Source organism: Papaver somniferum, unplaced genomic scaffold (genome assembly GCF_003573695.1).
Source record: "Papaver somniferum cultivar HN1 unplaced genomic scaffold, ASM357369v1 unplaced-scaffold_73, whole genome shotgun sequence".
Taxonomy (NCBI): Eukaryota; Viridiplantae; Streptophyta; class Magnoliopsida; order Ranunculales; family Papaveraceae; genus Papaver; species Papaver somniferum.
Genome location: NW_020650193.1, coordinates 165,640 through 189,394, shown reverse-complemented (window position 1 = coordinate 189,394; position 23,755 = coordinate 165,640). Strand labels below are relative to the sequence as shown.

The following is a 23,755-nucleotide window of genomic DNA, read 5'->3' as shown; positions in this document are numbered from 1 at the left end:
TAACCTGGGAGTTCAAACCCCTAATCAACTGCGCTAATTTTCGTTGGTTTTCTTTTTTTTCTCAACCCATACCAAAAATTGTAGATAAAACCTCCGGAAAGGATGACCTTAGCACCTGGCATTGGAGGTGCTCTTGGCCACCAAAATATTACCCTTGATAGTTTACCAAGTCCAAAATCCACCGCGTGACCGGTGACCCGGGCCGAAATTAGGTCTCATAACCACAATCTCAGTAAGCACGAGAAGGCCGAGTCAAATCAACTCACTACCTCCATCCATCTTCCTTGGTTCCCCGTGTTCACCTAACCTCTCAGTTTCATTTCTTGACTCTCGGTAGGGGGTTCTCCCGCGTCATCCATCATCCTGTTGCCGTCTGGGGTTTAGGGGTTTTCTCCACCACCGTCCGCCGCCGCTACCACCAGCACCACTTCTTCGGCTAATGGTACTGTTCCTTGAACCTCCCTCTTTCTTTATGAAACTTTTCGAATGCATAAATCTCAGTGACCGAATCTAAGCTAGGGTTTTTCTTATTTATTAGATTATCTATGGTAATGACCAAAATTACCCTGGTTTATTCTTCTTTTTTGAGATTGTTAATTAGTTTAAGTCTGGAAATTTCTATTAATTTCAGGATGATTTTCAAGCATTTTATTGGATGCCGATTTTATGAACATTTGTTTTGAAGAAACTCAATAGCAGCAGTAATGGCGTCCTTGTCATCGTGCTGTGGTTGGTCATTATCCACGATTAATGTCAGCAGTAACAGACGACAACTTAACAGTGCTTCAATTAGAGCAACAACTACTTCATATGCTTCTATTTTGTTACCATCATCATCATCTAGGTCTTCACTTGTTGTCTCTTATCATCATGTCAATCCCAACAATTTGGGAATTTCTCCCTGTGTTTATTCTTCCTCGTCCATGTCAAAACCGTTTCTGCCTTTTCCACCATTCTTTGATAAGATGAATTCACTATTCAAAATCAACACTACTACCACCACCTCTTCAGAAACAAAATCAATTATTAGTAATTCTTCGCCTCAATTTGAATTGCAACTTAATGATGGAGGAGGGAGTGGAAACAACAACAACAATAACAACAATGGGGACAATGGGAGCAATGAGAATGACGATAACAAACATGGTCGGGATCCCTCTGTCTTTATCATGTCCATCTTGGGTTGTTTTTGGGCTTTCCAATTTACTTGGGCACTTGCAACCATTGCTGACAAAGAGGAAGATAATGCTATTTGGGAAGTGAGAGGTGGAAAGTGGATCAGACTCCTCCCCGACCCTTCGCAGGATGCCTTTATCATTGCTTCTGATGACGAAACCAACTTGTCCTTTAAGTCTTTAGCGCATCTCGGTTTCATCAATTTCTTTCAGTCTCAGTGCAGACAACTTTTTATCCGGCTTATGCTTCCAGAGGGTTATCCCAGCAGCGTCAGCAACGATTACCTGGAGTACTCTCTATGGAGAGCTGTCCAAGGCATTGCTAGTCAAATCAGCGGTGTCCTGTCTACCCAGGTGTCTCCATCCTTCTATCTTATGTTCTGAATTCATTAGTGATTCTATTATTATTATTCTGCTTTTGGTTTTAGTAACTTCGACATGGGTTTCATTTCTAGCGTACCCCAACTTGTTTGGGATTAAAGGCTTGGTTAGTTTTGTTTCTGTTATGATTCTCTTATTACTAAATCTTTCTGTTTGCTTTCTTTTTCTTTCTCTAGGCTTTACTTTATGCCGTTGGGTTGGGGAAAGGTGCAATACCAACAGCAGCTGCAGTGAGTTGGGTACTCAAGGATGGAATTGGGTATCTAAGCAAAATATTATTGTCCAAGTATGGACGCCATTTCGATGTGAATCCAAAGGGCTGGAGGTTGTGTGCGGATCTCTTGGAAAACACTGCTTATGGACTGGAGATTCTGACTCCTTCATTTCCTCATCTCTTTGTTTTCATTGGTGCAGCTGCTGGAGCAGGTCGATCAGCTGCCTCTTTGATTCAGGTCTTCCTTCATCTGCATATTGATATATTTTCTCTTTCCGTTTATGTTAAATTGTTATGGAAGGGCACTAAAATAAAAATCTAGAATTGTTTAAACCTTTAAAGAGTAGTCTGAGGTCACACAAAGTGAGTTTCTGTTTCACCTGAGTAAATTAAGTCATTATTTGACAGGGGTCTGAGATCAGATTTGAACATAAGAAAATGGTTTCGAATCCGGTGTGTTTATGAAACTTTTCAAGAGTGATTATATATTAACATTAGGCCTATTGCTGCGCAGGCTTCTACTAGGAGCTGTTTCTATGCAGGATTTGCTGCTCAGAGGAATTTTGCAGAGGTATAATGTGTTTCCTTCTCAGTCATTTATACGTTTTCAGCATTTTTCTTCTTTTTTTCTCTCACAAAGCATGGAGACCTCTTAGGATTTATGAGATTTTTTGTAGTTGTTGATGCCTAGCTTTCATGCGCTGTTCTATCTTCTTGATCTCGTACTTCATATTATACTGTGTTTAGTGGTTTTCAGTGATTCAGGTTGGTTGATATATGTTTCCTAATTCGAAGGTATTACGTATTACAGGTAATTGCCAAGGGAGAAGCTCAAGGGATGGTGAGCAAGTCAATCGGTATCATGCTTGGTATAGGGTTGGCTCACTGCATTGGCTCCTCCACGTATTTTGCCTTTGCTTCCTTTTTTGTGGTGACTGGGGTCCACATGTTCTGCAATCTCAAGTCATATCAATCAATTCAATTAAGGACACTCAATCCCTATCGTGCAAGTAATCTCTTCTCTCTGAACCTTATTTACAGTTCTCTGTATAACACCAACACTTCTTTTTCTTGCTTAAAATGTTAAATTAAATGTCTCCATATCGTGTTAATCATTTACGATCCTCTCAATGGTAACATTTGTTTAGCTTTTATTACGGTTCCTCGATGAATCTCTTTATCATCATCCTTAATATTTGAGGCAGCCTATTAGAATCCCATCTGTCATTCGACTGCATTAAAGTGAAAAGTCATATCATCCTTCAATGATATCTGTCTTCTAAGGCATTAAGACCCTTAACTTGCAACAAAAAATACTTTTTGCTAAGTTAAACTGGCTCTGGTATTCGTTTTTCATGTTCAAACTTTTTGGGGGGCATGAACATTGATGTGACCCGGTGTACTTAGAACTGATATACACTTGTCTTAGTCTATGGTGAAGTATAATGTTTACTGAAAGGTGTTAAGATGGTTTATGGATGATCCAGTTTTCTTTTTACAGAGAAAATTGAATTTCTTTGGCATGGATTGTGTAAGTAAACTTTGTGTGCATATTGCAATTGTCAGAGGCGATGGAACTTGATTATTAAGCTCAAGTTCCCATTAGCATCCAGGTTTTCAGAATAAATAACATACCTAGTGTTGCCACGCTGTCTTAAACATCTATAGTATGATTTTTTTCTTTTAATTTGTTGATTCTATTCAAGATAACTTTTATGACCTTACATTTTGACTGCCAAATTCAATCCACCATTTTATGGAATATTTCTTTTCTTTATATTAGTTAGATTAGATAAATCCATCCGATATGTTTGTGTTCTCAGTTCTCACTCTTTGTATTATTGTAAATTCTGTCTGATATGATATACAGGTTTGGTCTTCAGCGAGTATCTTTTGACTGGCCAAGTTCCTCCTGTTAAAGAGGTTAATGATGAGGAACCACTCTTTTCGGGACTGCAGCTTATCAATGTTAGCCTCATGTCTAAAGTAAGTGGTAAGCGTAATGTTGCCTTAGATTATTAGTACAACGTCATTGCCCTTACATTTTCTTTTTGTTTTCACGCAGGACACTTCTCAAGCAGAACCGCAGTTATTATCTGGCGAAGCCAAGGATGCTGCAGTTCAAATTGAGAAGCGACTGCTGCTTGGCTCCAAGCTTAGTGGAGTTATCAACAGCAAGGAAGACACACTAGCCTTGTTTGATTTGTACAAAGATGAAGGGTACATATTGACAGAGCATGAAGGACTATACTGTGTAAGCACCAATGGGCCTAAGCTGATACTTTCTTAAAAAAGACGAATCATACTTGCTATATTACGTCTCTAATTTATTATTGAATTTTGTATGGCCTTTTTTGTTCTGTATCTCAGGTGGTACTTAAAGAGGGCTCCTCACCACAAGACATGCTCAAATCGTTGTTCCATGTCAATTATTTATACTGGCTTGAGAAAAACGTCGGGATTGAGGCTAAGAGTGCTGCAGATGACTGTAGACCAAGCGGAAAGCTGCAAATATCATTAGATTATGTGAATAGGGAATTCGACCATGTTAAACATGATGGGACTACGGCAGGTTGGATCACTGAGGGACTCATTGCTAGGCCATTACCTAACAGGATTCGTTTAGAAAATTGTGGTGCCTCTGAGTGAAGGTAAAACCCTTGGAAGCAGGTTATTCAATGTATATCTGGGCATTTCGGAAAGAAGGAGTGGCTTTTCTGGTTGTTAAGGTTTCAGGGTCAATCTTTTCACACACGGCATCTTTGTTTAAAATGTGCATTGGCTAAACTTGGAGAAAGGCGGGCAAGTGGGTGCTGTTACACCATCCATCTGAGAACCAAGATATGGATGACCGGGCCTAATTGAAAAATGGCACTGTTGTATAAAATTTAGAGGACCACAAAGTATTCAAATTCAAGTTTGCGATTTTTTAACTGGTGGGTCAGAGAGCAATCGTGTATGGCTCATAATCTTACATACATACACGATTGGCGTCTTAATTGGTGCCATGTATCTTATTCTGATTACCAGAACAGATACATTTCTGAATTGAAATTGAATTGGTGGTTATACTGTAAACAACTGTTAGTGTTGTGTTGTGCACAGGACGAAGATATTTTCATTTAAAAAAAAAAAAAGAAAAATCAAGCTTGTGGGCTCGTTGTTTTTTGATCGACAACGATCGGTATATCTCCAGTCTCCACACCTTGCCAGTCCAAGTCGCTAAGTACAGCAGCATTAGCAAACCAGTAAACATCATCTACATGAAGAAGAAAGATTCATCAAGAATCTCCGGTAAGTTTGCTTTGATGGTCAGCAGAAAACCACAAATGGAAGTCCAGAAACTCTGTTCAAATTTGGTTTATTATATTGGGTTTGTCGCTGTCTCTTTTTGTCTTTCACCATTTCCAACTCTCTTGGACCTCCTCCAGCCACATCCTTTTTCTTTATTATTCTATATCTTTTCTTCTCTGAAAATTCATTCACATAAAAAAGAATGTGTTTTGTTGCTTCTTCCTTCACCACATAACATCTATCTCTCAAATTTTAATAAATTCAGAAGTAAAGAAATGAAAAATGTGAGACAGAAAGAAGTCAGCATTCTTCTTGTTCTTGAGAGTTTTAGTTTAGAACTCTGAATGCCCAGGGTTTAAACACAATTTAATCTTATCAGTTTAGGAGGAGGAGGAGGAAATGATGGAAGCTGCTTCATCTTCTTCCTTTTTATATCCTTCTTTAAAGCCTTCAACCTTCCCTTTCCATGTAAAGCACAGCACCACTGTTGTTACTGCTAGTGATATTAACAACATTTACTACAAAAAGAACAAGAAGGATAACCTGCAGTGTTGCTCTTCTTCTTCTTCTTCCTTCATCAATCACATCCATTTTCTCAGAGACAATCACAACACTCCTTACTATTACTCCCTTGTGGGTTTTCCATTTCAGCAACAACACTTGATCATCAGAAGCAGCAACAGTAGTACCAGCAGCAGTAATAGTACTAGTACCAGTCGTGGTAGTTCATCTAAAAAGAAGAAGAGTAGAAGGTTGGTGTCTTCTCCTTCTGTGGAGCAACAAAATGAACAGAGTGTTGAAAGTGTGTATCAAAATGGGGATCCACTTGGGAAAAAGGATTTAGGGAGAAGTGTTGTTAAATGGATTAGTAATGGTATGAAATCCATGGCAATGGATTTTGCATCCCCTGACATTGTGCAGAATCAGGATACTGATTTCTCTGATCATGTTAGACAACGCGTCTTGCGTGGAGGTGGTCTCACGTTTGTCATTGAATCTCAACCTTATCTTAGTGGTGTACCAATGCCCCTTGGTTCTGAAACCTTGTGTTTGAAGGCATCCACTCACTACCCAACACTCTTTGATCACTTCCAAAGGGAACTCAAGCATGTGCTCCTTGATCTACAACTCAAATCTCTCATCCCACCCACCGAGGATTGGCGCAACACCGAATCCTGGAAGCTCCTTAAACAATTCGCCAACTCAGGTATGTTCTGTGTGATTCCAATTTATCCATAACACTCTCCTGGTTATTGGTGGTGCTTGTCTTCTTTGACATCCTAATCTCACTCAGTGTGAATTCTATTTGCTTAAGTTCATTTCAAGTTTCCAATAGAAGTGAATATTCAAATTTAGATAGGCTGTACATCCGAAATTGAGTTCATTGAAGTTAATTAGCTTAAGGTCCTGTTATTAAAGGTTATATTCCCATGGATATTATGTTTTACATTAGCTAAATGTGCTTTTGCAGCTGAGCATAGAGCCATTGCTAGGAAGATTCCTCGAACAAAAACAAAACAGGTGCATAGTGGACTTGGGATGGAGATGGACAAGGCCAAGGCAGTACAGAGCAAAATTGACAACTTTGTGAAAACCATGTCTGATCTCCTTCGAATTGAGAGGGACGCAGAGCTAGAGTTTACTCATGAGGAGTTGAATGCCGTACCTACACCACCATCCTCTACTGACGAGGTTACAGGAACATCTTCGTCAAGTAAATCTGATTCTTCAAAGCCCATTGAGTACTTGGTTACTCATGGCCAGTCTCAACAAGAGCTTTGCGACACCATTTGCAATCTGCATGCTGTCAGCTCTTCCACAGGTTGCCTCATCTATCTATCGTTATATCTTGTGCTTACATTTGTGTGTTTTTAGTTGTATGTTGATCTAACCTATCTAAGTTTATGTGATCTATACAGGTCTAGGGGGGATGCATCTGGTTTTGTTCAGGGCTGAAGGGTACCATCGATTGCCACCTACCACACTCTCCCCAGGGGACATGGTTTGTGTCAGAACCTGTGATAGCAGAGGTGGTGGTGCAACCTCTTGCATGCAGGGTGTCATTAACAATTTAGGGGAGGACGGGTGTAGCATCAGCGTTGCTCTGGAATCGCGGCATGGTGATCCCACCTTTTCTAAGCTCTTTGGTAAGAGTGTCCGCATTGATCGTATTCCTGGATTAGCTGATGCACTCACGTATGAGGTATTCAAATTCCCACCTTAATCTGTTGTGCAATTGTTAGCTCATTTTAATTTGGGTTAGTGTAAAAAGTACATCAGAAAACAGTAGTGCAGTTTGGGTGGTAGCCAAGAACTTCAAGAAAATTGTGCTTATCTGTTAGTTCATATTTCGTTGCACTGGTTCTCATTCTGTGGTGAGAAACTTGGCCCATCAATCAGTGAGGATTCTAGGCTGTCCTTGGTATACACAGGTTTTTGTGCATATTTATAGCTGGAATTCCATTTGCATATGCAAGCATTATTATAAGCTTCCGTAGATTCTACATGAATTGGTTCTTTGGGTCGCTAAATAAGAGACCGTTGCCTCACCTGATTTTATCAATTTGGTATAACTTCAACCTATGATCAGTTTGGCAACCTCACGGCCAGCATGTTTTTGTTGATTAAGATTATTGGCAAATTGCCTCAATTGTCACATGATTTTCTTTGTGATCTCCACTAGTTCTCTAGTTAGCAACATTTCCTGGGATATACCATGATCATCTAGTTAGGGAGGCACTCATTGAGTTTTTAAAATTGGTTCAACAAGGGATTCCAAGTTTCTATTTTCTAAACTGTCAAGAATAACTAGAAATTTCTATGCTACCAGTGAATAGACATTGATTTGGTAACTGTTTTTTATGTGTACGCATCCAACAATGATGCAGATGCAAGTTGATGATGTATCTGAGTGTCACTATATATCATATCTCAGTGTAGTTCATGAACATCCCATTTGGTCATGATGATTTAATTTCTATTCTGTATTTATCTTTCTTTTGCAGCGCAATTGTGAAGCTCTAATGCTTCTGCAGAAGAACGGTTTGCAGAAGAAAAATCCTTCAAAAGCTATAGTAGCTACTCTTTTTGGAGAAAAAGAAGACGTTGCATGGATGGAGCAGAATAATTTGGCAGATTGGACCGCAGAAGAAAAAGTGGATGTCCTACTACCTGATCGTGGAGTTTACGACGATTCCCAACTCAAAGCAATTGCCTTAGGCTTAAACAAGAAACGCCCAGTTCTGGTGATCCAAGGTCCTCCAGGTACTGGGAAGACAGGTCTTCTTAAGGAAGTGATTGCTCTTTCTGTTCAACGAGGTGAAAGGGTCCTTGTGACAGCACCTACTAATGCCGCTGTAGATAACATGGTAGAAAAGCTTTCTGATGCTGGATTAAACATTGTACGTGTGGGAAATCCAGCTCGAATATCTGCATCAGTGGCATCAAAATCTTTGGCGGAGATAGTAAAGTTTAGGCTTTCCGATTTCGTGAATGAATTTGAAAGGAAAAAAGCAAATCTAAGAAGGGATTTGAGATATTGTTTGGATGATGATTCTTTAGCTGCAGGTATACGCCAGCTTTTAAAACAACTTGGGAAGTCCCTGAAGAAGAAAGAGAAGGAGATTGTTAAGGAAGTATTATCCACCGCTGAAGTTGTTTTATGCACGAATACTGGTGCAGCTGATCCTTTGATACGGAGACTCGATACATTTGATCTTGTTGTTATAGATGAAGCAGGGCAAGCTATTGAACCATCTTGTTGGATCCCAATTTTGCAAGCGAAACGTTGTATCCTTGCTGGGGACCAATGCCAGCTTGCCCCAGTTGTTTTATCAAGAAATGCATTGGATGGTGGGCTTGGAATTTCTCTAATGGAGAGAGCATCGAATTTGCACGAAGGGATTCTTGCTACCAAGTTGACAATGCAATACCGGATGAATGGTGCTATAGCTAGCTGGGCATCAAAAGAGATGTATGATGAACTATTACGGTCATCTCCAGCTGTTTCCTCACATCTTCTTGTAGATTCTCCATTTGTCAAGGTATTTCCACATTGGTTATTTGCTTTGAAATGTAGTCTCTATTTTCTAAGTTTATTTAAGCATTATTGCTCAATCTAAATCTGACTTTCTGCCTTCCAGACTACATGGATAACTTCGTGCCCGTTGCTGTTGCTGGACACACGAATGCCATATGGTAGTCTGTCTGTTGGCTGCGAAGAGCATCTAGATCCAGCTGGCACTGGCTCATTTTATAACGAAGGGGAAGCAGATATTGTCGTAGAACATGTCCTATCATTGATTTATGCTGGTATGTTATCTCCTAGCTGCTAAGATATATGTGAAGAACTGACAGCTGTTGTTGTCTTGTATACTCTCTTTTTTCACCTGTGTATTTTGCTTAAGAATAAAAGGTGCATGATGTCTTTCGATATAGTTTTGTACACCTCATAGGGGGGATGAAATGGCTTATATTAATGTGTTGAAAAACATTGTAGGTCCATGAGAAATCCACCTGATGCATCGACCTGCACTTCTACTGGTGTTAGGGAAACATGATTGGTTTTGTTTGAGCGTAATGTCGTGGTCCAATTAACTGAGTTTGAGTGATGATGATTTGCAGGAGTTAGTCCAGACGAGATTGTCGTTCAATCTCCTTACGTAGCTCAAGTACAGCTCTTGAGGGAAAAACTATATGACCTTCCAGAAGCATCAGGTGTTGAGGTTGCAACTGTGGACAGCTTCCAGGGTCGGGAGGCAGATGCAGTCATTATATCAATGGTATGCCAGCCTACACTAGCTTTTTATTTTCGATTTGTTCTCATTCTTTCCAAGAAAAAGTTTTGACATTCTTCTCTTAGGTTCGGTCAAACACATTGGGAGCAGTCGGATTCCTGGGTGACAGTAGGAGAATGAATGTTGCCATTACCAGAGCTCGCAAACATGTAACTGTTGTTTGTGATAGCTCAACCATATGCCACAACACCTTCCTAGCCAGGCTCCTGCGTCATATCCGCCACTTCGGTAGAGTGAAGCATGCTGACCCTGGAACTTTTGGTGGGTCTGGTTTTAACATGAACCCAATGTTGCCTTCCATTAGCTGATGGATGCCGTGAACCTCTTCAGTCTTATCTGACACTCCTTGTACTATATTTCTGTATTTATTGTTGATTATTATTTGGGAGGACATACAGTAAATACTTCATTATTCCTCCAGCACTACCCGCCACATCCATTTGTATTCTGGTCATTGTTATTCATAACTGTCTATATACATACAAAAATTACAGGATATTCACATTTCATTTCATCAATTGAATTATATGGGATCTACAAATGGCCGATATGTGCTCCCTCTTCCATGTACTAAAACCATGAATCTTTGTTCATTCAGAGGCCTTGTACAGGGATTTCATCTTCAAAGTCATCTGGCCTGAGCTGTTTGTATAAATCCAGCTTTATAAAGTCATTCCAAGAAATAGAATCTGTCTGTTTATTAGTATGACTACATTGAAAATTTCTGGTTTGCTGCAACTTGTATGATAACTGAAAAATGACCGACTAAACGCATTGGACACTGTTGTCCGGCACCAAGTTTCAACTTTAGAACTCTACCTAGCATCTAAATTTTAACAAGAACTGGAAATGTAAGTACAGCAGGTTGACGCTGAAGCTGGAGGTCGCCAACCTAGCTTCTGTTAAACCTCTTCATTCAGTAAGCGCTTCTGTGAGCTGTTGAGATACGTTTGAGTTGGCCTTGAGCAGCTTGTAAGAATCTTCAGCTCAGTCTTCAGCTGATGCCAAACGAGGAGAAACTGGAGAAAGAAGCCAGTGTTACAAAACATGTCTATGAAACATAATAACAAGAGTAAGGATTATGAGAAATTGACAAGAATATAACCTGTTAAAACAGTAAGAATTGCACATCTGGAAAAAGAAATTTGTTATGAATGAAATTTCATGTACGAGATACTACGGACTTACAAAATTTAGAAACAGACAACATCGATATGCTTTGTGTTCCTCAATCTTTGGCTTTCAGTGATGTGGTAGAGGGGCCCGAGAAAATGTGTCCTTTCTGGTAGGAAACCTTGTTGAGTGGTAAATCTCTGTGGATAAGAGGTTCCACATCACGGTTGACATGACTGATTATCCCAGCTAATGCTTGTCTCTCTCTGTAGGATGCCCAGGTTACCATATACAGTCCAGCAATGATTAAAAATCCACCTGCAATGCTGTTTGCACATGGAAGTCAAACAAGTTAGTTTTAGCCTTTAATACTTAATGAGAATCTACACATTATCAATACGCCTATGCTGTGGTCGTATTCGATATTTGCAAGGGTTGAGTAATACCTTCCAAGATAAATAGCGCTTCCCAGGAAAATCCTTGACAACAAAGCAGATGCAGCAGGTTGAAGGGGGTTGTAGAGAGCCACCAGCGCTGGTCCCAAAATCTTATTAGACCATGTCAAGATTCCATAGTTAACAGCAGATGCAACAATTCCCTACCGAAAACATCAATAAAGAAGGCTAATTTCAGTTTCTATTCTTTTTTTGCATCTAAATATCCAATGCATGATACAAAAACTTCCCAGAATTCATATATGCTTACTTACAAATGAAACTTCACCGTAGTTTTTGCTTTAATAAATGGAAATAAGATAAGCCACCTTCACAGTCAGAGATAAAACCCACAAAAGAAACCTTGTTGTTTCTAACCTAAACTAGTTTGCACCGCATGAAAGAAACCCTAATAATAATGTATTCATCAAGCAGAGTGCATTCAACGAGTCACCGAAGCAAAGCCACTTACAACACAGTTACAAGTATTAAAACTGCATACTGAACTTAAATAATATCAACATAATTAACTGAAATGTAATTTTAGATATTACTTACAGCATATAAAACTGCAATTAACTCAGATTGCGTTAAAGTCCAGACAGTATTTCCGTTGGTTGAAAATAATCCAGCAACAACCATTAGCATTGCACCAAAAAAGTATGAATATGCAGTGACCGATAAGCTGGCAGGATACTTCAATAACAGCGGAGCCTGAAAATTTTCCAGCAATGCACAAACACCATACTTAATTTTAATTTAATATGTTTATTTGCACACGGAAGACAAATAGCACATAGCAAGTCGATGGTTTTCTGTAGTAACCAAGTTATCGAGCACATCTCCACATGGTCAAACGACATAAAAATATGCAACACCTCAAAGCATAATATCAACTAGGCACAATATCAATATCTTAAAGAAATGGTGCGTAGAGGAGCCTAGTACCTAAGTAAAGGTGTCATGGATATTGCAGGAACGGACAAAGTTCATATGCATTCTAAAAGAATTTAGAGAGGTGAGATTCAGTTTCATGTTGAAAACCCACTTTATTTTTCCTTTTTATTAAGGAACGAGTGTGGTCCATTTATGCTTCTAAATGGAGTATGACACAGCTGCACTAATCAATAGAAAACTGCTAAAACGGTCTAATCATTAAGTGATCACTAGCTGATACAGGAAGATTTTTTCATTGTAAAGATTGGAATCACAGTGTCCGATGGCATATAAATAGGATACTAATAGTAATAGTATACCCTAGTGACGATGCAACAAATAGAGAGTTGAACATTCTAAAACGTCCATCGAACACTATTACACCTCATTCGGCATATTTCACAAGTCAGGCAATTCCAATCTTTGTTAGTATATGCATCATCTAGTTACCTGTAAGGATAGATAAGTAGCCATGCACATGCAGTTTCCGAGTAAGCAAAACATCCCAATACGAAATTGGCTAAGGCCAAGTTCCAATAAACCAGATATGAACAATCCATCAGGTTCTGGTTGAGCTTGAGCAATTATGTCACTTGTTGCTGCTCCATGCAACGATGTATCGCCGTCGTCTCCGAATATGGCTGGGCCCTTGAATAAAACCATTAGTATAGCTCCAGAAACACATACTAGTGTGCCGCCCACCTTGAGTTGGCCTTCGATTTTGAGCAAGTTCACTGTTTCTGTACTGAACAAGACAGAAGAATTTAGGATTGGGAATAATAAACAAATAAATTCATAGTGTAGACAAGATAGATAATAAATGTATCACAGGTCCAGGTTCATATGTTTACATAAATTTAATCCGCAAACATACAGATAAAGGATTTCTACAGAGCATGAGTTCCACCATGCTTGAACCTGGAAGCTACACATCTTAACGCATCCCCAAAAGAGCAAGCTTGTTTTACAGGTAATTGCATATCAAAGGCCTCGCCATTTAAGTCAGGAATCCCATTCCCCGACTTAGGGAAAGCATTGGTGGAGGCGGGTTTGTGATTCCTACTTATAGACAAACACTTGTATCCATAAACCAAACACTAGAATGGGAATGTGCCAGGAACTCTACTCCTAGTTGAATCAAACCCGCCTAGTTGAATCAATCGTATATGCAAGTAATGTGTCTGACCCAGATAACATAAATCAGTAAGTGTCTATTGAAATCACATAAACTCACTAGATCTCTTACTTCATGCTAGTATCAAATCTTACCCAAAAAAAAAAAATCAAAATAAAAGAAGCAAAAACGAGGAAATTTGAGAATTTACCCCATGAAAACAGCAAAAACAAAAGTAAACACAGGGATTGCAGGTTGAACAGCAGCAGCATAAGTTGGATTTGTATAGCCAAGCCCCATTAAGAACAACAGCTGATTCCCAAATACCCTAGTCATGATTAGAATGAATGAATTTTAACAAAATTGAATAACGGGTTTTGCTCAAATCACATGAAATCATTAAAAACAAAATGAAATTTGAAGAATGGGGGGGTTTTAATTTGATTACAATTTACATACCCAGTTAATCCGAGGAAGAAGAATGAGATTAGCAGCTGAGAATTGATAGGAAGACGAATCCTTTTCTCGCGAAAGTAAGCAACAGGTGCGAGTATAGAAAGAGCAATAAGATCACGATAAACACAGAATACAATCTGATTGATACCAACATTGAGAGCAATAGTTGTTATGATATGATAACCTCCGTATAACATCTGTACCATCACTAATGCTCCATGAGCTTTCCATATTGTTTCTTTCTCAACTGCTGCTGCTGCCATTGAAATCATACGGGGGCTTAATCTTAATTTCCCCAATTGATCAAGAGTCTTTCTCTTGCGTAGACTTGAAGTGAAGTGTTGTTTTGGTTCAGCTGTCTGTCTGTCTGTCTCCTCCCTCATTGCCAAGCCCAATCCACTAAGTGAAAGTCATACACCTTGACCTAAATTTGAAGATCTGGGGTTACCCCAAAAGGTTTGCAGTAGCAAAAGTAATTATTAGAAGTCAGAAGTAAAAAAGGAAAGTAACCAAAAATTTACTTTTACTAACCTAATTTCCGAATTAGGTCAAAAAAAAATAACTCTTAGAGCTTCTCAAGATAGATTTATTTATTTTGAATGACACGTGGGATTTTAGATCCCCTTTGGCATAAATCCATCTCCAACAATATGGTCCTACAAGTTAGGAGGGACCAATTACTAAATATGAAGGTCTTCAAGAAAGTGTTATCTACACCTCTGGTTGCAACTCCACGTCATGTTTTTAACTAATTTTTCTTTTAATTCTAAGGGTTGAAATTCTCACTGTTGGATATGGTTTTTCAGATATGAGGTCATATATTTACTCTATGTGTAGACTTCATAAATAAAAGGAGTAAAAAATCCACATAAGATTTTTTGCACATTCTCTTGGAGATGCTCTTAAGTGCAGTGGCGAATCAATGTTCAGCAGGAACATATTTTATTCCTGAAGATCATAACTAAGAAAGAAAAAAAAATCTGATACACCACCATATAACTATATTAAAACACCAGAAATTCATTCAATTTGGAAAATGAATTCTATATACTGCAATATCAAAAATGTATATATTATAAAGTAAAGTTTAATATAGAAAAGTCTAGGCTGACGAAGTGCAAGGTTCATTTGTAACAGGAATTAGGCAAGAAAATTGAGAAAGAAAAAAAAGTCTTCACTTAAAAGGAAAATAACTTAACTGATTGTCCCATTAACTTTCTTTGGGTACAATTTTGGAAAATGCCCTGCTTCCTAAAATCTTACATTTTTTATGGAAATGCTTGCATGGTTGTCTCATGTAAGATATAGGCTTGCTAGATATATGCATAATGTTGGAACTATGTGTCCCCTGTGTGAAAAAGATACTGAAACTGTGGATCACTTTTTCTTTAAATGTGATATAGGTACACAAATCTGGAATGCAATGGATTTTCCTCTTAAAAGTTTAGGATCTGGGATAACTCTAATTGATTGGATAACCAGCTGGTTTAATACTGGTCCAAATTGTAGTCTAAGGATTAATCTTACTGTTATGATATGTGTTAGCCATACTATGTAGCAAATCTGGAAAATGAGATGTGCCTTGGTTTTTGATGATGTGCATGCAAGTGCAGGTTAGCAAGACAATACACAGTCAATCCAGGATTGGAATGACAACACTGCAAAAATAAACTCAAAGAGGATTAAAAATTATAAGGAAGGAGCAGCTGTTCAGTGGAAAGCCCTCATGGAGGGTTTCACTAAACTTAATTTTAATGCCTCATTATGTAAAGAAACCAAATGTATGAGTGGAGCACTAATTATATATGATCAATGAAAGATGCTCAGGATTTTCCTGTTGGAGAGGTTAGTCTAATAAATCCAAATAGTAACAGAACCACACGTTCAGAAGAGTACTTAGAGATTATCCATGGGAAGTTATACTGAGATCCGATCAACATGTGCACGCATTAACAATCAATAGAGATACAACTAATAGGGTGTGAGGGGATCATTCCTCATTAATTAATAGGTGTACACCTATGTGCACATTAGATAAGAATCATGCGAATTAGATATTGAGTCAAGACAGATCAACCTGTACAATTGTTAGGTTGAAAGAGTAAAAAAAATGGCTTCATAAAGACCTACGTTTTGCAAGCTGTGCACTTAAAATGGACCAAAGTCAATAAGATTAAAATTGTAATCAAATACGAGTAGCAATTTTGAAATGTGAACATTTTGGAAGCACAGAGCAGGTGACCATAAGATATCTCACAATTATAGTCTTGTCATGGTTAGGTAGGTCTCCCAAATAAAACACCAACCAAAAGAAAACGATCAGCAACACTACAAAAAGCTGCACACATTAGTTATACTCTATTGCCTATTCGACAGTGCTCACACGGAGAACGTGAATAAGTCTTTAAATCTAAGGGACCTCTCTGATCCTAAAGTGACATTGTTACTTTATCATAATCTCATAGTCATTCAAAGTCATTAGTCACCTGTTTAACCTGCGGGGACATCATAATTTGGAATTGATTTCTCGGCATCAATATTAACCAAAAATCAAAGAAAAACAAGCTAATGTGTCTTCACGTTATCAGTATAAAAATGTTTAATGCTAGGATAAAATTGATCGCAGAGTAAACTAATTTTACTGCAAGAGACCAATGTCTAACTCAACTTTGTGACCAAACTAAAAAAAAGAAGTATTATCCTAACTTAATAACAAATATGTAAAATACACCCCAACTAAACAAACATAAAGAAATTAATCAGTGACAAAGAATTATAGGATGAAAGAGAATCAAAATGTACTTTTGCATTTTATGTAAATGAAAATAATGGAAGTGGAATTAGATTGAAGTTGTTTTGTACCTTTTAGCATGTTGAGTAACCATTTTGCTTTCTCCTAACCGGTAGTATTTGTAAATGTCTGCAACAAAGCACATAAATTTAGCATAAAGCAAAATAATAAGAAAAACTGAGAGAAATGTAACCAACAAAAAAATAACATACAGAGTCGTTGTCATCCATTAATAATTACAATAAACGAACCAGAGAAGTCTCAATCCAAATTTCTTGGATACAACTATTTTATCCCTTGATTAATTAGCTTAAAGTGAACAAATAGCTGCACAATTTCACAAAAGAAACCCAAAAAAGTCAAAATAATAAGAAAACTTACAAGATCTGTCTGTCGAATAGTTGATGACATTCGAAAAACTCGAATCAAGTGATGAAGATTAGTGAATTAGTAGCAGCAGCAGAAGAAAATTAGATGAAGAACTCAGAATCTTTCTCTCTAAAACGAGAAATCATGAAGAATAAAATCCAAATCACATCACTGCCAAAGATCTCAGACGTAAAATTTCTAAACTCTCTCTCTCTCTTTTAATCTGTATGCGTAAAAGTGAACAAGGTATTTAGCTAGGGTAATAAGAAAAAGGATGATTTTGTGAATTGGGAAAAATTTGAACTAACTCGTCCAGTTTTGAACTAAATTGTTTGTGCGGGGGGAAATTTGGACTAACGAGCATTGGGCTTGGAAGGCGTGGACTATACTGTCTAAAGCCCAACTAATATGAGACAAAACGTCAATTTCTACTAATAATATAACCGCTGTTGTCACAACCAGGTCCATTGCGTGATTACTTTCTTCTTTGAAAAAAAAGAAAGATAAAATAAACTGTTGATACTAGTATCCATAGATTGTTGACACTAGTAGCTAGAATCTATAGATAAATTTGGGTCTATTATATATGTTCGCAATTTTTACTAGTATAAGTATAAACTAGCAACATTTTACTAGTGAAAATTAACAACCCAATTTTATTTTAGTTTTGAAGAAACGAAACTTTCATTTATTGAAACAGATATTAGATAGGTCCAGATAAAGAAGATCGGAGAACCAACAGAGGATTGTACCACCATTGCATATTACGAACCTGAGACCTTGCAAACTTAACAAGCTGGTCAGCTGTTTTATTATCGACTCTAAAACGTACCGAACACTTATATTCGACTATGTAACAGACTAATACAGACAAACAACAAAGAGCTAGCAATCCAAGACACTATTTATAGACCCGTACAAACCACCTACTCACTTTTTAGTTTTTACAGTTGGAGTGGATATAATTGTATTTATAACCAGCTAAGAGCTTTAAATAAGGCTAACATTTCAGCATGTATTAGTATTACGTTTCTCGCCCAAATTGATGATGTTGTTGTTACAAAATAAATATGATTATTAGGTAAAACTGAAGCATCTACATGCAATTTGAAATTGTTAGTATCATGAGTTGAAATATCAATTTGGATAAACTGTTAATACGATTAACAACCCATTCATCGTCCATTTGGATCACAAATCACTTCATTAGAACATGCAGTAGGCTCTGATTATTGATTAAAATATACTCCCCTGCCGGATAGATACCATTTACATATATATGTAGATGTTTTTCGCGGATATTCGTGAATGTCCCAATGTCACGATGCATGATATATAGCAAATGTTACCTACTAATAACTTGATTCATGGTGAAGTGGCTGCCACGCACTTAACCATATCCTTACTTTATCACGACACCATGCAATATGGATGGTATTAAGTTCTTGATCTGGATTGATAAGTTAGTCAATTAATGTCCGTTCCCAGGGGTAGTTGCACTGATTAATAATGGATGGACCAGAATGCTTTATTTCATTTATTCACTGGAGGTATCCACTTATAAAAAGATTTCTGTTTTTCTTTACCAATCAGAAACCAACCAAGGAAAGGATCATCTTCACCATTTAGACTCAAGACTCCATCCATGAAGCGTTTCATAATTAATTGTTTATTGATGGCTCTGGTCGCCATAGCCGGCCTCCAAGTTTCCCATGCCGTAAGCGTAAGTTCTGCAACTAAATTATATCCAAAGTACAAGTCTGTCCCGTGGCCATGACTTTAAATTTGTTTGGTAGGTTAGTATATAATAAATTAAGGTTGAATAATTAGTTTTCTGAATGTTTTGTGTAAGCAGATCCGGGGACGACATGCAGCTGAAGATAACAATAAGGTCATCAAGATCGTTACTGGCAGTTCAGATATAGCTCAAAATCTTGGAGCTGATGGGGATAAGAATTCGGTACCTATTAAAATCCTATGCTTATATATATTGTTTCATTTATAGTGTCAAATTAATTTTAGTTCGAGTGAAGTAATACACTAATTTTCAAATTTAGTACAAAATAAGCGTACGATAACGAGATTTTAACGATCACTTTAGTCTTTACTTCAAAACATATGCATTTTATATCAATTTCCTAAAAATAATCAATCATTAACAAAACTTTAAACTTCTTTTCTATCTTAATCTTAATTATAATATGAAGGAACGACAATTTTGATAGGTGACCCCTAAATTACTAAGTTATCCTCATTTTAATTACTAAGTTCTTTTAAGAGTACCGTATGATTTCACTCAAAATTTAGGGGTAGAGATGTATAATAAGACTGGATTAAAAAAACCCTTGAAAAGGTTCATATCTACAAAAATGCCATGACTTTAAAATCAAGTCACAATATTTAATAACTTCATCAGAAGCAGCATGCCTGACCCCTTTTTTAATTCCTTCATTGCATAGATCACTGGAAAAAACGACAAGCCCAACAAGCAACGGCTCCTATCTTCCAAAATATGCATCCAAATTTTATAAAAATTATATATTTCAAAAACTCCTTGAATTATCTACGTAACGAGTACAAATAAAAAAATAAATTTTTATTTATGCAAAAAAATTCACTGTTTTCAAATTTAAATATTGTTAAATGAGAGAAATTCAAGTATATGCATCACACATATGTTCTTACTAGTGTATATAAATATATGTGTTCATTTTAAATGGTATATAATGTGATTTCCAGGTATCTGAGATAGTTCTTAAGTTAGTAAAAGAGCATTTTGAAGAACGTCTGGAGGAACTTGATTGGACGACTGATGACATTACCCCAGAGATTTATTTTGGAGAACTTAATGCTCATAGTGACGATCTCTTAGGTACTAAAATCCCTATGCTTAGCTTAAATTATATAATTTCATTTCTTATGGTATAGTTTCATTTTTTATTTTTGTGGCTTAAGATTATTCCATGAACTTCTTAAAAAAAATTATATTCCCTCCGTTCAATTTTACTTGACGTTGTAGAGTTTTTTACGCAAATTTTTTTGGCTTAAGATTATTCCATGAACTTCTTACAAAAAAATAATTATACTCCTCCATTCCATTTTACTTGACGTTGTAGAGTTTTTTACGTAAATTAAGAAATAACATAGAGAATAATTTTTTTTTCCAAATCTACCCATATTGATAGCTTCCTAAAAATTTAAGGCACCTAGTTTTTAGTTTCTATATTTAGTGTAAATTACGGATCCCGTTGTAATTTATTTGGGATAGAGTATTTATCCTCCATAAAGTGGATTTAAAAATTAGATTAATTATCCATTTACTAATTTCGATGAAAATTAATGGTATGGTATGATTCCAAAGTAAGGGCAAATTAGTGACAATTTGGGAAAAATATATAACATTTAATTTTTATTTGTTCAATAGTCTCACATGTTTCATAGCAAAGGATATGTCTACTTATTCGGTTGAGAGGATATGGAGCAGCCACGTCATACCAGAAGATTTTATATAGCATTTGGTTTCTATTTTTTTTAAACATTATACAACATTTACTGATATATGTGTTTTTGTCCTCCAAAACTTACAACAACGCTTCGGAACATTTTTGAGGAAGCACTTGGAATCGACCTTTTTGATGAGTTTGATAATATCGACTTATCTAAAGTCATTACGGTTGGCGATCTTATTTCAGCAGTCAAATCTGCACTAGCATAAAAACCTAAAGCTAACTAGCAGAAGTATTGAAACCGACGTGCAAGTAAATTGGACCTTTTGCACTTATTTTGTTTTTTCCCTATTAAGATTAACATTGTAAACCTATTTAATATGCTTTATTATTGCAATTTAACTACGAAGGAATTGCAATTTGAGCCTAGAATAAGAAGTTTGATGTATGTGTGTGTAAAACTATCATAATATGGTATCATATTGTTGAATTGAATGTTTAGTATGTTGAAGATGGATGAGTCCATGACTTAATGTTGCAAAACCTTCAAGGATTTTATTAACCATGAAAAGACGAGGGTACCCAAATATACCTCAATCTAAAACTTTTCCATCTATAAGTCCTTTATCCGAAAGTGATTGTTTATGGAATGAGTCGAGACAATACAACTAATCGGTTCACACTTCGTGTGATCGTCTATGGATACGAGAACGAGACAATACGAAAACAAGATAACTTGTGTGATTGACTATAGATATAAAATCGAGACAATATATACACTACACCAAATTCCCGGATTCGTAACAGAAATTCGTAACGACTTTGTGTCCGGTTACTTATATTTCCGGTTACGAACTAATTTTTTTCAAATACAATTACAGGCCAAAAGTTGAACTACACCATAATTGTGCTTTCCCGTCATTTGGGCTTAGTTTGTAATTGTATTTGAGTTTTAAATTTTTCTTTAAATGAATGTATTTAGAATTGAGGTGTTAATGAAGTAGAGTTGGAAATGAGGCTATGGAAGGGAGGAATGGTTGCTCAGTTTAAGCTTAGTCCGTATGTTGAATCTTGTGATGCACAATTATGGTGCAGTTCAACTTTTGGCCTGTGCAAGGGCCTTGGCTTGTATAACCTGAATCAGTCTTGTGGACCGAGTCGACTCACCGATTCCCTGAGTTGACCTGATTTGGACCCTTGACCCGATTTGACTCAGTTAACTATTTGACCAGGACTTTGAACTTGACTATACGTTGACTGTTAGTTGACTTTGACCATCAGTTTGACCGTTAGCCACTGTTAGTTGACTAGGATGAACCCTATTTTCCTAAATTGATGTTTTGGACCTCTTGTGGTCCGAATTAGCATTTGGTTCCTTCTACAAAGTTGTAGATAGTGATAAGAATTATTTAATGGATTATAGAACCAACCTAATTCAATTAGTAAACCTTAGATGTGCTAAAGATAGAGGATGGAAAGGTGTAAAGTCATAAATGGGCTTAGAACCATTAGATAGACTTGTATGATTCTTGTATGAGCCATTTTGGCCAGCTTCTTAGACTTCTTGTGTGATCAACAATTAGTCTATATTAACAACTATCGACTCAAGGATGAACCAGTGGATCGTGGATATCGAGGTAGGCGAGGCTTGTCATCAAAAGAGGTGGGAATCGGTAACGAACTTTCTTGGATCATTATGGTTCTACAAATCTTTATGTTGTGAAATTCATGCATATCTTTGTGTGGTATGAGATGTGTGCCGACACTATATCCAGTATTCTATGGCTAGGGCGATATACCGCAATATTATTCTTCCTTTATATCCAGTATTATATGGCTAGAGAGATACACCGCAATATTATACGACTAGGGCGATACACCGCAATATTATTCTTTATTATGTGTGGAAATACACATCTCATACATGGATGTTTATTGTTCTTTTAAATTGCTTTGAAGAAGTTTCTACAATATGTTTTACTGTCTTTCCGTGTATTATCGACTTTCGATAAAACCTACATTGTCTTCAAATCATATTACTGATTACTCGGAAGTTAGTTGTTATTTCCACTGGGGACCCCTTTTAGGGATGATGTGCTCAGCCATTCCCACTTTCAGTTTCAGTGTCAGATCAAGATGTGCATGTGACGATGAAAGCTTCAAAGAATTATTTATGTTAATTAGTTAGCTTTCGCTATATTTATTTTGTGTTTGTATTCTATTTGTAAATCAACTCACTATTGAATATGTATCATTTGAGAGGAGTTCTTGTAAATATATTTCAGAGTGGGGCTAGTTTTTGGGTTAAGTTTTATAGCACATTTTCTTAATTCAATGCTTAAGTTTATGTTGTACATCCTTAGTCATACTTGCCCCCTCCTTTTCGAAATACAAGAATGCATCAATCAAGAAACTATGAAATTGAAAATTTATTTTAAATGGGGTCAAAATTATAAAATTGATGTAAAATCAATAAAAATACATCAAATGTATGACGTAAAAATGAAAAAACGATCTAGATTATCATATCTAATTTAACTAAAATATCTTATGATTTGATTTTCATGTAGTTAATACTAAAAAGTCGACAAAAATGCCAAAAAAAAACCGTGCCCCTTCGGCCGCATACCAGCTAATATATACAGACTTTTATTATATGAATCTGCCCTCACTTGGGAAAAAGCCTGGCTTCGTCACTGCTCATTTCTTATTTTCTTATCTAATCGATGATAGTCTTTCCGAATTGTAATTTTTTATTTTCTTTCTCTTTGTAAAAAAAAAAAACCATCAAACAATAAGAAGCCCTTCACTTATCCAATGGTCCAGGTCAGTTAATCTACAAAAAATAAAAATCAAATAATGGGTACTAAATCGTGTCCATAAAGTTGGGATCCTGAAATAGAGACCAAAATTGTGCCACGATGGTTGAGGTGTTTCGCTGACTTAGCTAGAGTCTAGAAAGTCATCAACCCAGACTTCAATATTGACTCATATCTTTCTTTCCTTCCAACCATTTATTTTCTTCATTGTCGACCTTATCTCCAAGGTTAAACGTTTCCAAAACTTTGCCTATAAATACATCAACACCAAATCAGGTTATATCCATTCCCAAAGCCTCTTTGAAGTTCTTGTAATCAGTTTTTTCCGTCTGTTAATTTTCTTTCTAAACACAATTGGCTGATTAAGAAAGTCATGGCAACTTACCACAAGAATTCATCGTTCAACATCGTCTCAAT

General features: G+C 36.8%; 4 protein-coding genes across 9 annotated transcripts; 3 read left to right on the top strand and 1 right to left on the bottom strand.

Annotated features, from left to right (window-relative positions):
* The first annotated feature begins 293 nt into the window (after window positions 1-293).
* Window positions 294-4,907, top strand: LOC113344119 (protein root UVB sensitive 1, chloroplastic-like). The gene is made up of 8 exons (XM_026588157.1): window positions 294-442; window positions 632-1,529; window positions 1,733-2,008; window positions 2,285-2,341; window positions 2,582-2,780; window positions 3,641-3,756; window positions 3,836-4,024; window positions 4,141-4,907. The coding sequence occupies exons 2-8, from the start codon at window positions 705-707 to the stop codon at window positions 4,417-4,419; spliced, it is 1,941 nt and encodes a 646-aa protein (XP_026443942.1). The 5' UTR covers window positions 294-442; window positions 632-704; the 3' UTR covers window positions 4,420-4,907.
* Window positions 4,908-5,271: 364 nt separating this feature from the next.
* LOC113344118 (DNA-binding protein SMUBP-2-like) lies at window positions 5,272-10,378 on the top strand. Its single transcript, XM_026588156.1, has 7 exons — window positions 5,272-6,271; window positions 6,536-6,886; window positions 6,984-7,267; window positions 8,070-9,107; window positions 9,207-9,375; window positions 9,688-9,845; window positions 9,926-10,378. Exons 1-7 carry the CDS (start codon window positions 5,464-5,466, stop codon window positions 10,166-10,168), a joined length of 3,051 nt encoding a protein of 1,016 aa, XP_026443941.1. The 5' UTR covers window positions 5,272-5,463; the 3' UTR covers window positions 10,169-10,378.
* On the bottom strand, window positions 10,351-14,284 carry LOC113344120 (WAT1-related protein At4g19185-like). 4 transcript variants are annotated; one of them, XM_026588161.1, is made up of 7 exons: window positions 13,917-14,284; window positions 13,669-13,785; window positions 12,794-13,088; window positions 11,966-12,121; window positions 11,420-11,571; window positions 11,049-11,299; window positions 10,351-10,879 (listed from the first exon to the last, which is right to left on the bottom strand). In XM_026588161.1, the coding sequence occupies exons 1-6, from the start codon at window positions 14,183-14,185 to the stop codon at window positions 11,089-11,091; spliced, it is 1,200 nt and encodes a 399-aa protein (XP_026443946.1). In that variant the 5' UTR covers window positions 14,186-14,284; the 3' UTR covers window positions 10,351-10,879; window positions 11,049-11,088. The 4 variants fall into 4 exon arrangements, with proteins under 4 accessions (XP_026443946.1, XP_026443944.1, XP_026443943.1 ...); XM_026588159.1 differs by having other exon boundaries at window positions 12,794-13,083; window positions 13,917-14,056; XM_026588158.1 differs by having other exon boundaries at window positions 13,669-13,769; window positions 13,917-14,055.
* Window positions 14,285-18,618: 4,334 nt separating this feature from the next.
* On the top strand, window positions 18,619-21,036 carry LOC113344116. Of its 3 annotated transcripts, none has more exons than XM_026588153.1 (4): window positions 18,619-18,796; window positions 18,929-19,033; window positions 19,813-19,945; window positions 20,677-21,036. In XM_026588153.1, the coding sequence occupies exons 1-4, from the start codon at window positions 18,719-18,721 to the stop codon at window positions 20,781-20,783; spliced, it is 423 nt and encodes a 140-aa protein (XP_026443938.1). In that variant the 5' UTR covers window positions 18,619-18,718; the 3' UTR covers window positions 20,784-21,036. The 3 variants fall into 3 exon arrangements, with proteins under 3 accessions (XP_026443938.1, XP_026443939.1, XP_026443940.1); XM_026588154.1 differs by having other exon boundaries at window positions 18,621-18,796; window positions 20,688-21,036; XM_026588155.1 differs by having other exon boundaries at window positions 18,622-18,796; window positions 20,684-21,036.
* Window positions 21,037-23,755: the final 2,719 nt, after the last annotated feature.